Source organism: Macadamia integrifolia, chromosome 6 (assembly GCF_013358625.1).
Source record: "Macadamia integrifolia cultivar HAES 741 chromosome 6, SCU_Mint_v3, whole genome shotgun sequence".
Lineage (NCBI taxonomy): Eukaryota > Viridiplantae > Streptophyta > Magnoliopsida > Proteales > Proteaceae > Macadamia > Macadamia integrifolia.
The window spans coordinates 33171779-33186442 of NC_056562.1; the positions used below are offsets into that span (position 1 = coordinate 33171779).

The window sequence follows — 14664 nt, forward strand, 5'->3', positions numbered from 1 at the left end:
TAATCATCCATTTAAGAGGACTATAGTGTTTTAGATATCTCAATCATTAAACCTCCAAGCAAAGGATTACGTAGCCTTCAGGGTTTTGCTACTTGGCAAGGACCCCACTTCAGTAATAATTGAACTCTCGAAGTGGCCACAGATAAAAAAGGATAAGGATTAATGGTTCCTTAAAAACCAAGGCAAGAGCTGAAACATATACTACTCTTCCTCTAATCAAGCCTAAATGGTTCATCTTCCATTGATCTTTTATACACAAAGATATATATACATCAATGGAAGGAACCAATTCTAACCAACAAACAAAGAGGTACATACAGTTGTGATATCTTCTACTTCCAGTTTTGCTCACAAGTGCTTACAGAAAGTATAAAGATGTGGGTGGGTGTTTCATCCTTGCAGGTATGCAGTAGTTACAGGATCCAATAAAGGAATTGGATTTGAGATATGTCGTCAGCTAGCTTCCAATGGGATAATGGTTGTTCTAACTGCTAGAGATGAGAAGAAGGGTCTTGAAGCTGTTGAGACTCTCAAAAGAACTGGGTTAGTTGATGTGGTTTTCCATCAACTAGATGTGAAGGATCCTGCTAGTGTTGCTTCACTTGCAACCTTTATTGAAAACTCATTCGGAAAACTTGATATCTTGGTGAGGATGATGGACCAGCAGAGATTGCCTTAGAACTCATGATTATTTTTATTTTTATTTTTTGTTTAAAGAAAATTGAATTAATTTTGCAGGTGAACAACGCGGCTGTGCTTGGAGTGGTGATAGATGATCCTGAGGCTTTCGAAACATATCTTTTACGTTCTGCAGTAAGTCATCATATGTAACTCATTTTTTTTTTTTTTTTTTATTATTATTATTTATTCTTGCAGCACATAGATAAGAATGACTGACCACGAATTTTGGGAATCAGATGAGTCTCGGATACGAATCCGGCTCAGTCGGTTTTAATCCTATATATCATTAATTTAATTTTTCTTTAATGATTTTACTTTTGATCCGATACAGATACCCAATTCAGGATCAGCCAGGTATTGATATTGGCATTGGCTTGCAATCCGATCATATGATACCAATACTTGGAAACCTGGACCAAGGTTTTAAAATTTGGGATTAGTGTCAACTGATATCGATCTAGACTGATATTATATCATTTGGGATCGGATTAATTTACCTTGTTTTCTTCTTAAATCTGGTTTTTTTAGACCCTTTTACCTATAGATCCTAGTAGTGGATTAGGTGTCAGATTGGTCAAGACTCGGATCTGTCTTGATCAATATCGATCTGGGCTATTTTGACCGATTTGATCCGATTTCTAATAATTTTTTTCTTTTTAATACTAGAATGGGGAGTTGTTTCATGGAAAGCTGGATGAGAATGACAAGAAGTTGTTGGAAAAATTGAGGCAAACTTATGAGAAGGCAGAAGATTGCTTGAAGACAAATTACTATGGAACCAAAAGAGTCACGGAAGCACTACTTCCCCTACTTCAGCTCTCCAATTCAGCAAGAATAGTAAATATCTCTTCTCTACTAGGACAGCTCAAGGTGATGGACTAACTCATCTTGATAATTATACTTTCTTTTCTCTAATAGACCAAGTGATTTTCTCAGAAACATAAAATGGATTTCAACATTTTAAATTGTATTTTATCATTGTTTCAGTACATAACCAACGAGAAGATTAAAGCAGAATTGAATAATATCGAGGATCTAACAGAAGAGAGATTGGATGAGCTATTGCAATGGTTTCTCAAGGATTTCAAGGAAGATATGTTGGAGTCTAATGGGTGGCCAACAACTTTGTCAGCATATAATGTCTCAAAAGCTGCCATGAATGCTTATACAAGGATTCTTGCCAAGAAGCTTCCCACCTTGGGCATAAACTGTGTTCATCCTGGTTATGTCAAAACGGATATAACATGCAACACTGGGGCATTGGAAGCCAAAGAAGGTGCTAGAGGACCTGTTAAGTTGGCTTTGTTAGCTGATGATGGCCCTTCTGGGCTCTACTTTGATCAGATGGAAGTGTCTACCTTCTGAATCAAGACTAGGAATGCCCAAGGTTATAAATAAGTGGGATGTTCCCTTATTTTTCATCCCTCATTTCTCATCTCTTCATTCCACTTTTTTATTTAGACCTTCGATGATCCTTACTTTGTTTTGTTTGGATCCATATAGTCGATCCCATTAATTTGGGACGAGGCTGAATATGTCCTTGTTACTGGTCTCTTCTCTAGTCACATCTTGTAAAAAGTGATCCATCACTCCTCAGCTTAAGATCGACTGAATAAGAAGAAAGCTAAGTTCACGAAGTTGTTCAAAATCATCAATAACTTTTCTTATGGTTACACGTATATAATGATATAATATCTAAATTTGCTCTTCTATATCCTGTTTTTAAATCTCAATTTGATTTGTTGTACATTTTTTTTATTTAATAGAAGAAAATGGAAGCATGTTCTTTCCACTGGGTGTGAGCTGAACGATGGATGATTATTCATACAAGATAGCCAAACTACTAATTGTTAGAATTGAAGGGGAAGGACCGACAAACTCCTGGTGTATATTGGCTTCTTATATCCCAAGCCAATAGACATATCGAATAGGAATGTATTGCAATTCATATACAAGGGGTAAAACTTTCCTACACACCCTACCACAGATATAACTGATGTGGTTATTTTATCCTTTGTATAGGGAGGTCATGGTTTGAATTGGTCACACACATCAAATTTTAGGTCTTATTCAATCAATTTCTTTTAATGCATTGGCATGCATCCTATGTATGTCTATATGGACATTCATCCTGGATAAAGTAGATAGCATTAGAATACCAAATTAAACAACCAAATATATCTTATAAAAACTCTTATAAGTGGATCCTGATCCAATAGTAGCCTATTACCATGTACCAATTCCTAGCCACAATGGTATTGAAAGCACATGAGGACAGTGCAGGTTCCAACCCTCATTCTCTTCTCCCAGAAAAATCTTGAAACCATTTCAAATTAAAAAGGTGACGCATCCTTCTGAACAAAAAATAGACCAGAAGGTCCACCACCTTTCAGGAAGCAAAGCCAACCTCACAACACTTTCTTCAGCCTCCTTCAACGCTCAAGTCTGGTAGTTCAAGTAGTTTTGACAAAACCAGGACAGGAGCAGTTTATGGAGATGGTAGGAAACTTTTTGGGTTAAAAATCCTTGTGTAAGCATTCACAGATTGCCTTAGAGACTATATAAGCAGACATGAAAGTAGGCCAACCTTTGTTTCCATGGCATCATCTTCCTTCAAGTAGTCCTTTGGAACTCATTCAACAGTTCATCCATTTCTTCTGTGAGAACATCATCACTTAACTCCTGTCTAGTTCTTTCATTAGGAATATTCAAGATTCAATTTATTTGGCTGCGAGTTTGGATAACAAAAAAGTTTCTGCAATCCGTGTAACGGTAACAACAACTGCCTAGTGCAGTTGGTGAGCTGTGATATGCAAAAAATCCCATCTTCACCAAAAAATCCCATCTTCACCAGGAGGTCTCGAGTTCGAACTCCCTGGCTGCTACCTATTTCCCTCCCTACCTATAAATTTCTAACTGTGCTTCTAGAAGCATGGAAGCATCACACAACCCAAACCACGTAATATAAGGAATCAGTCCTCCAAGTATGGTGCTTCTACCCTCTATATTCATATATACCAGCAATCATTGATCCTTGTCATAAACTATCATCGACTATATTTTTAAACTACTTCTTCTTCTTCTTCTTCTTCTTCTTATTTTTTAATTATTGCAAGTCGGGGATAAGAATGACGACTGTCGTTATATATATATATATTGATACTAGAGTGGCGAGTTGTTGGATGGAAAGATGGATGAGAATGACAAGAAATTGATGGAAAAATTAAAGCAAACATATGAGAAGGCAGAAGATTGCTTGAAGACGAATTACTATGGAACCAAACGAGTCACAGAATCACTACTTCCCCTACTTCAGCTGTCCAATTCAGCAAGAATAGTAAATGTCTCTTCTATAGAAGGGCAGCTCAAGATAATGAATTAGACTAACTGATCTAGATAACTATACGTTCTTTTATCTTTCCAAATATTACTATTCTCTTATTCTACTTTTCTGCTTTCGAAATCAAAGTGAGACTTGACCTAACCTGGTTGATGAATCCATTCAATGAGCTAAGGTGTAGATGATTATTAAAACCAACTGACTCAGCTTGGCTCCAGGCTTAGCAAGTCCAATCTTAGTGAACTGTGAAATGTAATGAAATATAGAAATGAAAATCTATAATGATGCAGAAAAGAACGGAAATCATAGACAAATAATCACACAATGTAAAGATTTACATGATTCAGTAAGATTGCCTAATCCACGGTGAGATGAGATCTATTTCACTATCAATGAAGAATAGGGTAATAGCAGCTCGTCCTCAGGCTTCTCTCATATTACAAAGAATACCTTCGCCACAAAATCATAGCAACATTATGTAGGTTACCGAAATACTCATATAACAGCCTTCACAATCAGCCCACAAACATGAAAAAGCATACCATGTCGCTGTAATGCATGTCATAGTTTCTGCTTTCTTAGAAACATAGAATGGATTTCCATACTTTTAATTGCATTTCATTTCGTGTTTGTTTCAGTTACTGCCCAATGAGAAGGTTAAAGCAGAATTGGATAGCATCGATGATCTAACAGAAGAGAGATTGGATGAACTGTTGCAATGGTATCTCAAGGATTTAAGGGAGGATATGTTGCAGGCTAATGGCTGGCCGTTAACTTTATCAGCATATAAAGTCTCCAAATCCGCCATTAATGCTTATACAAGGATTCTTGCTAAGAGGTTTCCCACCATCAGCGTAAACTGTGTTCATCCTGGTTATGTCAAAACAGATAAAACAAGTAACACAGGGACATAGACAGCCGAAGAAGGTGCTAGAGCACCAGTAACGTTGGCTTTGTTAGCTGATGATGGCCCTTCTGGGCTCTTCTTTGATGAGATGGAAGTGTCTACTTTTTAATTCAGGACTCAAGAGAGTCACAGATATCTTCTCATTCGTGGAGGGCAAACCTGATTACTGGACGGGAAAAAAAATATTCAAACCGCTAGTTATTCGAATATTAAATAAAAAATTAGGAAAAAGGTTCCTACACGCGGGGCGACGGGCACTGATGTTGTGGTTGATTATTTTAATGATTGGATAGAGAGGTCATGGTCTAGATTAATCATACATCTGATGTTGACTCAATCAAGCCCAATCTAGTAACTATATTTATATTTGAGAATATTATAATATTGTACAAAATACCATTTGTATAGGGTGACAGTACAGACATTTTATCATTCCCGATCTGTATCAGGGAGTACACACATATTCTTTCAAATACTTTTGAATTTGGAAAAAATCATATCGGCCAATTGATTATCAATGGACAAATAAAGAATTTGAAGAGACTGAAGCCAAGAAGTTTCAGCTACAACACTAGCAAGTAAGGCTCTCTTTGGTATCCATTGTTTAAAGAAATTCTTGCCTGGACTTTAGAATTTTTCTGAGCCAGAAAAAGTAATTGTTTGGCTGCACATTTAAGTGAAGACTAACAAATAATCTTTTAATGAAGAACCTACACAAAATAAAAGATTGCAATTTACTCATCCATCAATAGTCTTATATTCTTAGATATCTCCACCATGATCCTCTAGAGTTGAATCTTGAAATTTCAATCCATTCCAAAAAAAAAAAAAAAATCCAATTCCCCAACATGCAATACATGTGAACTGGGCCTTATTTCTTGACGGCTTGGAAGGGGTGAAGTTCTTCAAGATTTTAGAAAGGAGAAACACCAAGTCAATTCGTTGATCTTCCCCCTTGTAATTACATCATTCTCTCATTATGGCCTGAAGTTCTTTTAAGATTTAAAAAATAAAAAAGTAAAAAAAATAAAATTGACCTCTAAACATAGCCTAAAGGAATTGGATTGGAAATATGGCTTCAGCTAGACCGACTTGAATGGGTGATTGTCTGGGCCCGGTCTTAGATTGTTGTGGCCTAACATGTTCCTGAAATCGTGCCGTGGGATCTGCCTAGGAGATTCTCATTTTGTGACACTATAGGCTCAGTTGTTCTCCAACAACTATACAAGGATTGAGAGGAGTTGGGCATGCATCCCTACACATGAAATGCATTTTCAACTCTCCCAACCCTTGGATGAATCATTGGAGGGTCGGTATATTTTCAGTATTAAAAATATAATCTAGTTCTCAGTATGGTACAATTTTGGTTTTTCCTTTCTGTTTCTTGAACCGAATCGAAATGATTGACATCCTTACTCCTAGATTCTTCTTTTCTTAGAAATCTCCATCATTAAACCTCCAAGCAAGGAACCACCAACGGTTAGTTGGCAAGGACCACTCTCGGGGTGTTTTTAAGTCGGCAAGGAACTTGTCTAAGTCAGAAAGTCATGAGTTCAAACTACTATTCAAAGAAAAAGAAACACACCACACGTTCTTCTGATTATGGAATGGAATGGTTCCCATAAAACCAAGGCATGTAAGAGCTAAAAAATATACCACTTTTAATTTCTACTTATCAAGCCCAACTGGTTCATCTTCCATTGATATTTTACATTACAAGATATAATGGAAGGAACCAATTCTAACCAACAGACAAAGAGGTACATACACTTGTGCTAGCTATCTTCTACTTCCAATAATTTTTCTGATCATCTAAGATGTGGTGTTTCATCCTTTCAGGTGTGCAGTAGTTACAGGATCCAATAAAGGAATTGGATTTGAGATATGTCGTCAGCTAGCTTCCAATGGGATAATGGTTGTCCTAACTGCTAAGAGATGAGAAGAATGGTCTTGAAGCTATTGAGACTCTCAAAACATCTGGATTAGTTGATGTGGTTTTCCATCAACTAGATGTAAAGGATCCTGCTAGTATTGCTTCACTGGCAACTTTTATTGAAACCTCTTTTGGAAAACTCGATATCTTGGTGAGGATGATGGACCAGAAGAGATAGCCTTAAGAGAACTCATGAATTTTTTTTTTTTTTGTTATTTATTTTTTCTAAAATTATCATCCTGTTTGCATTTCCCTGAAGATTATGTGGAGCCCGTTTCTATGTGGGTGGGGGAGGAGTGTGACTCCTTTATGTGTGCAGGTGCCAATGGGAGTGTTCGAGGAAACATCGATAGAGATATCATTTTTTATTCCATGTGGGGCAGGTTGATCATTTCACCCTTATTTGTCTCGGCGTAAGGGCCACACTCCCTCCATAAAAATCAATTTCCCGAAGATAATATACATGGATTTATCTCTGAGTTTGCTACAAAATGAAGAAACGAAAGGATCAATCCTTTTGAAATTGAAGAATGGATTAATTTTTGCAGGTGAATAACGCAGCTGTGCTTGGAGTGGCGACAGATGATCCTAAGGCTCTAGGAACATATCTTTTACGTTCTGTAGTAAGTTCCCAAATGTCACTTTTTTTTATTATTTATTCTTGCAGCACATAGATAAGAATGACTGACCACAGATTTTGGGAATCGGATCGGTCCCCGATACCAATCCGGATCAGTCGATTTAATTCTATTTATCACTATTTTATTTTATTTATCATTAGGGTATACTTGGTAGTTTACTTATTATGAGGGTATTTGTACTTTAAAAACTAATCCAGCTGACATATAAGATATGTTCTTTAACAGTGACTAACGGTGGGGGATCTGAGTCTAAATTGGTGAAAGAGATGAGGTATTCTTATAATAGTGGCATTCTCGAAGGGGTGGCGTTATAAATTACCCTTATTTTAATGGGTTTACTTTTGATCCGATTCAAATATCCAATCCAGGATCGGCCAGGTATTGACATCAACTTACAATTCGGTCATATGATACCAATACTTAAAAACTCTGTATCAAGGTTCTAAAATTTGAGATTAGTCTCAATTGATATCGATCTAAATTGTTATTATATCATTTGGGATCAAACGGATTTACTTTTTTTTTTTTTCTTAAATCTGGTTTTTTTTAGACCCTTTTAACCTTAGATCCTGGATCCATCTGATCCGATTTTTACAACCATGCCCTCAACTAATAATTTTTTCTTTTTAAAACTAGAATGGGGAGTTGTTTCATGGAAAGCTGGATGAGAATGACAAGAAGTTGCTGGAAAAATTGAGGCAAACTTATGAGAAGGCAGAAGATTGCTTGAAGAGAAATTACTATGGAACCAAAAGAGTCACAGAAGCACTACTTCCCCTCCTTCAGCTGTCCAATTCAGCCAGAATAGTAAATGTATCTTCTATACTTGGAAAGCTCAAGGTAATGTTTCTTCTTAACAATTTCTGAAAACATGTAATTGATTAATTTCTATATATTTTTAAGTGTATTTCATTTTATGATAATTGTTTCAGTACATAGCCGGCGAGAAGATTAAAGCAGAGTTGAATCATATCGAGGATCTAACAGGAGAGATTGGATGAGCTATTGCAATGGTTTCTCAAGGATTTCAAGGAAGATATGTTGCAGTCTAATGGGTGGCCAACAACTGGGTCAGCATATAAAGTCTCAAAATCTGCCATGAATGCTTATACAAGGATTCTTGCCAAGAAATTTCCCACCTTGGGCATAAACTGTGTTCATCCTGGTTATGTCAAAACGGATATAACATGCAACAAAAGGGATATTGACAGTCGAAGAAGGAGCTAAAGGACCTGTAAAGTTGGCTATGTTAGCTGATGATGATGGCCCTTCTGGGCTCTACTATGATCAGATGGAACTGTTTACCTGCTTCTAATAATACATCTTCTCATATTCAAATAAGATGAATATATTGGGCAAGACTGCAATATTCCTTGATGGTTTAGGAATACCTATAGTTATAAGTGAGATGGTCTCTTCCATAGTCACATCTTGGAATAAATGATCCATAACATTCCTATATTCTCTCAAGTGAAATAAGGAAGAAAAGCCAAAGTCCAAGAAGTTGGTTCAAGGTCATTAATAACTCTTCTTATGCATGGCTACATGTATGCAATGATGTCATATCTAATTATATACGTATGTACTATGCAATCAAACTAGTAATTTTTTGAATTAAAGGCAAAAGGTTTTGTGCACAACCATGTATGTATATAGTCATATCTTCAACCGTTGGAGGGATGAGAGGGAAGAGAATGTGTAATAACACTTCTGCCCCGCACCGCATCCTACAATTGAAGGTACAATTGTACATACATAGCCTGTCCCACCACCCCCCACCCCCCAAAAAAAAAAAAAAAAAAAAAAAAAAGAAAAAACCAACTTGTTTGGAAAAAAAAATGGTTAAAAGAAATCATCCCATTGCCATCCCCCTATAAACAATTGTTTACCGATATTAAGTGTGGTTGAAGATTGCTGGTATTCTCCCAAATAGAGAATTAATGGTTCCCATAAAACCAAGGGAAGAGCTAACAAATATACTACTCTTCCTCTATTAATGTAACGGATCCATCTTTCTATTGATCCTTTGCATGTGAAGATACATGATGAAAAGAACCAATTCTAACCAATAAATAGACATAACTAAACCTTCCATGCACCGATATGATTACGAGTGGTTGAAGACTGTAGCATATATATATATATATATATATATATTCTCCAATGAAAGTGTGCAAAGGAGCATCAACATAGATGAAATTTTTATTTCATACGAGGTGAGCTTAGATGTAGGAGCCATGTGACCAGAGAAAGTTCTTTTTCCATTTTTTGGGGGGTGAAAAATGAATTTTGTGGGAAAGTGTGGCCCACAAAATAAAGTCTTTAACTGCATCAGCATATAAAGTCTCAAAATCTGCCATGAATGCTTATACGAGGATTCTTGCCAAGAAGTTTCCCACCTGGAGCATAAATTGTGTTCATCCTGGTTCTGTCAAACCTTGGGCAGTTTGGAGGGGTTTAGCTTGTGTAGTTTGGAGGCTAGAACTAGCCTTATTTGTGGTTTGGATGGGTCCCGTAGCTGGGATGGCAACCACAGCATGGGAATAGAGTGTTTTTGTAGTAGCCATCTGGGACACCTTCTTCGGCTGATATTTTATCGAATTTTTGCATGATTTGGTGGAGATTGTAAGGTTGAGGAGAATTTTGGATAGAAACATTGTTTCTAAGATGCTCAAGGCAGGCCTTCTTTTGTTTTGGGTCTGCTAAGCTATCAATATAATAAAAAATATTTGAATTAGGTGATGCACGGAGCATCCGGACAGATTTGGGAATACAATCGTCACAGCTAAGACCAATAATACAAGAATCACAAGTACATGCTTGAAAATTCTCATTATTGAAAGAACTGGAAGTATGTTCAGAGGTCTTACACTCTTCTGCCACTCCTCCCAAGAGTCCAAAGGCATATACCACGTTGAAAAACTTAAGAAATAAAATGATTACTCAAAAGAAAAGAAATCTGCAAAGAAATAAACCAAATCCACCACTACCGTGGCTCTGATACCAGATTACAGGATCGAGATATGCTAAAATCCAGGGAAATAGGGATCTCCTGGTTCTGTATAGCAATCAGAACGAGATAGGTGCAATACCTTACTCCGATCCAGCAAGGAGACAAACACTGAGATGGGTGCAATACCTTACTCAGTACTTATTTGTGCTTTAATTAGAATGGTTATTGAATCTATACTCAAAACAAAAGAACCAAGAGTGGCGGTTAATCATGTTTTGGAAAGAGAAGGCTTTGAACCAGGCGTCCTGTAATCAAGGTATGTAAAATTTGGTGGGGAAAAGGTGTTTGAAAAACTTCTTGGGTTAAGGGGATGAGTACTCCAGTCTTGGAGAGACAGGATTTTGCAGATGGTTACAGTTGTATGTGTAACCAGTGTTTGGTCATTTCGATCATAATTTTATATATATATATATATATATATATAACAGGCAACACAGGGATACAGCCGAAGAAGGTGCTAGAGCACCTGTAAAGTTGGCTATGTTAGCTGATGATGGTCCTTCTGGGGTCTTCTTTTATCGGATGGAACTGTCTACCTTCTAATTCAAGACTCAAGAAAGTTACAGATATTTTCTCAGTCATATATGGTGAATCTCCATATTGGGCAATTAGGCTTGAAATTTAATTAGGAGCTTGAATTCCTTGACGGTCCAGGAATACCTATGGTTATAAATAAGTGGGATGGTATCTTCCCTAGCTAATCACATCTTGTAATAGGTGATCCATCACTCCTACACTCCAGAGTGAAATAAGAAGAAAAACCGAGTCCAAGAAGTCATTCCAAATCGTTAATAACTCTTCTTATGCTTATATGTTATGTCATGATGTCCTTTTCCCAATATCTGAATATGCACTTTTTATTATATTTTTAAATCTCAATTTGATACCCATCCGTGGGTTGCTCAGAAGTTTAGGGTGAATTAGTGATCATGTGGATAGGTGTATGGTCCCAAGTTCAATTCCTCATATGTGCATCTATGATTTAACTGGAGATCGCGGTGGTGGATTGCTGAATCTCCTCGAGGATTAGTCTACATTTTTAATTTAATAGAAGAAAATGGAATCATATTCTTTCAACTAGGTATGAGTTTAAATGATTATTAATACAAGATTTTTTTTTTCTTTTTTTCTGCTAACGACGAGTATCTAGGCCTTCGGCAAGACTAGTCTCATGGGCCCATACTGATAGTTAAACTGTTAATTGTTAGAATTGAAGGTGAGGGATCGACACACTCCTTGTATATATTGGCATCTTACATCCCAAGCTAATGGGCGCACAGGATGGAAAGTCATGGTCTGGATTAGTCACTTTTTTTTTTTTGTTATTTTTATTTATAATTCAATACCTTTCAATTTCAATACATTAGCATGCATTCCATGTATGTCTATTCATGCATTCAATTTTTGGATAAAGTATAGATAGCATTAGAATAGCAAGTTAAATAATCAAATATATCTTCTAAAAACTCTTATAATTGGATCATGATCCAACACCAGCCCTATTACCATGTACCCATTTCTAGCCACAATAAGAACACTGTAGGTTCCAACCCTTATTCTCTTCTCCAAGCAAAATCCTGAAACCATTTCAAATTAAAAAGGTGACTCATCTTTCTTAACAAAGAACATACCAGAACGTCCACCACCTTCAGGAAGCAAAGCCAACCTCACAACACTTTCTGCACCTTCTTCAACACTCAACACTCCAGTCTGGTAGTTCAAGTCAGTTTTGACAAAACCAGGACAGACACAGTTTATGGTGATGGTAGGGATCTTTTTGGCTAAAATCCTTGTGTAAGCATTCACAGCTACCTTAGAGACTATATAAGCAGACATGAAAGCAGGCCAGCCTTTTGTTTCCATGGCTTCATCTTCCTTGAAATCCTTCAGAAACTCATTCAACAGTTCATCCAATCTCTCTTCTGTGAGACCATCATCACTTAGAACCTGCCTAATCCTTTCACCAGGAATATTCTGAAACCAAAAAAAAAATTGAGAAATAAAATCCCAATCTAAGTTTGAATCAACATAAAATTAATGTTGTGTGCTGATTTTAAAGGGCTGTTAAGAGGGTATTTCGATAATCTAGTTGTATAGGGTTCCATTATAAATTTGTAGTGAGGGTTCTATCTTTATAACCCTCTTCTCCATTTATAGTGAAGTAAAAATCTCATGTCACCATGGACATAAATGATTTTTATGAACCATGTAAATATTTGTGTATGTTGTGTAATTGTGAGTTTGCAATTCTCATTTTTTTTTTCTCATCGTTTTAGATTTTCGTTTTCCGAAATTAAGTCATCCCTAGCCTAAATGTGGGATCACTGTTCATACCTTCAGCTTTCCCATGGAGGAAGAAACATTGACGATTCTTGCAGAATTGGATAGCTGAAGCAGGGGAATAAGCGCTTCAGTTACTCTTTTGGGACCATAGTAATTCGTTTTCAGACATTCTTCTGTCAACTCGTAAGTTTCAGTCAATATTTCCTTCCAATTGGGGGTCTGCATCAGAAAAACAATTCAGAATTACTTATCAAAAAAAAAAAAAAAATCAGAATTTTCAGTTGCCAATTCACTAAAGCAATAGTAATCAAAGGCTTACCTTGCCATCACCAGGTCTTATGGCCTTCAAAGCATCATCATCCACTTTCCCTCCTCCAATCCCTGCGTTATTTACCTATAGATATATGGTTTCCCATCATAATTTATCAATCAAGAAATTTAGAGTTTACCTAAGATGTGGAACAGAGCAACTCTGAACTTAAAAAACAGAGATGGGTAATGGTAACAATTTACAAATCTTTTATGATTCCAATCTTACCAAGATATCAAGCTTTCCAAAGTGGGTTTTGACGAAATCAGCAAAGGAAGCAATACTAGCTGGGTCTGTCACATCTAGTTGATGAAAAACCACATTGGAGAGCCCATTTCCCTTAAGACCTTCAACAGCTTCAGAACCCTTCTTCTCATCTCTTGCCGTTAACGCCACTGTGACTCCATTAGAAGCTAACTGTCTGCAAATCCCAAGACCGATTCCCTTATTTCCTCCTGTGACCACTGCAACCCTGTAATGGTTACTAATAAGAGGATTTGTTTGGAGATTTAATTGGATTGAAAAGGGAAACCAAGGAAGAACACTTATAGAGAGTGGAAATACCTCTCTTTTGCTGGGCTGGTGATTGCTTCTGCCATAGTCTTCAATCAGTTGTAAAAATTCTAGACTGCCAGGTTGAGAGCTTATCCATGGCTTGCAAGAAACTGACCATATAAATACACAGCCAGACAGTTCAGGATAGAAGCGTGGCTGATAAATGGCCAAAGAAGATTTTCTCACGGGTTCACTCGAGGAAAGACTATAAGGCTGTGTTTGGTAGCCAAGAGGAGAAAAGAAAAGAAAAAAATATATATATACATATATATATATATATATATATTTTTTTTTTGTATTTTTTTCTTTGCACTAGATATGTCTTTTACCCATGAGAAGATCTTCATTTTCAAATTCAAAATTTTCCTTGGAAATTATGAAATTTTCTTTTTTTCTCCCCAATTTTTTTTTACCAAAAATACAAGAAAACATAAGAAAATATGAAAACATAATAAGACAAAATGAATGATTACACAATGATTTCTTATGTGCCTATCTCTCTCTTAAAATTTAATTTTTTTCTTTTCTTTTCTTTTCTTTTCTTTTCTTATCTTCTCTTGGCTACCAAACATAACCTAAGTTCTTCAAGCCACGGTCTAAAATCTCCCACCAGGGTCATCACCGATTTAGATATAAAAGACTTTGTACAACAAATTACACCAACCAGATTCAGCAGGATCAATGAGCAAAATAGTGGAGGCGTGTCGACTTAAACCCATAACCAATCAACTCGAGCGGTGATAAATCAATTTCATGTATCATCTTGAATCTACAATCAATCGACTCAAGCGATGATGAATCAAGTTCATCTATCACATTCCTTGTGAGTCTTTTTTGTCCCTCTCCCCTAAGTAAAAATATTTTTTCACACGTTGTTAGTATAAAGTGAAATAATTATGGTCATTAGAAGGTTTTATGGGAAACTCGAATCCTTCACCATCATCCGATTTTCCTTCCACTGTATCCGAACATCCAAAAGGTGAAAAACCTAAAGAACAGCT

The 14664-nt window shown here is 36.5% G+C and overlaps 1 protein-coding gene and 1 pseudogene across 1 annotated transcript; one reads left to right on the top strand and one right to left on the bottom strand.

Moving 5' to 3' along the window:
* The first annotated feature begins 163 nt into the window (after positions 1–163).
* Positions 164–8845, top strand: LOC122082227 (annotated as a pseudogene).
* A 3071-nt stretch (positions 8846–11916) lies between these two features.
* LOC122082874 ((+)-neomenthol dehydrogenase-like) lies at positions 11917–13833 on the bottom strand. Its single transcript, XM_042650682.1, has 5 exons — positions 13673–13833; positions 13337–13580; positions 13118–13192; positions 12850–13017; positions 11917–12489 (listed from the first exon to the last, which is right to left on the bottom strand). The coding sequence occupies exons 1-5, from the start codon at positions 13705–13707 to the stop codon at positions 12109–12111; spliced, it is 903 nt and encodes a 300-aa protein (XP_042506616.1). The 5' UTR covers positions 13708–13833; the 3' UTR covers positions 11917–12108.
* Positions 13834–14664: the final 831 nt, after the last annotated feature.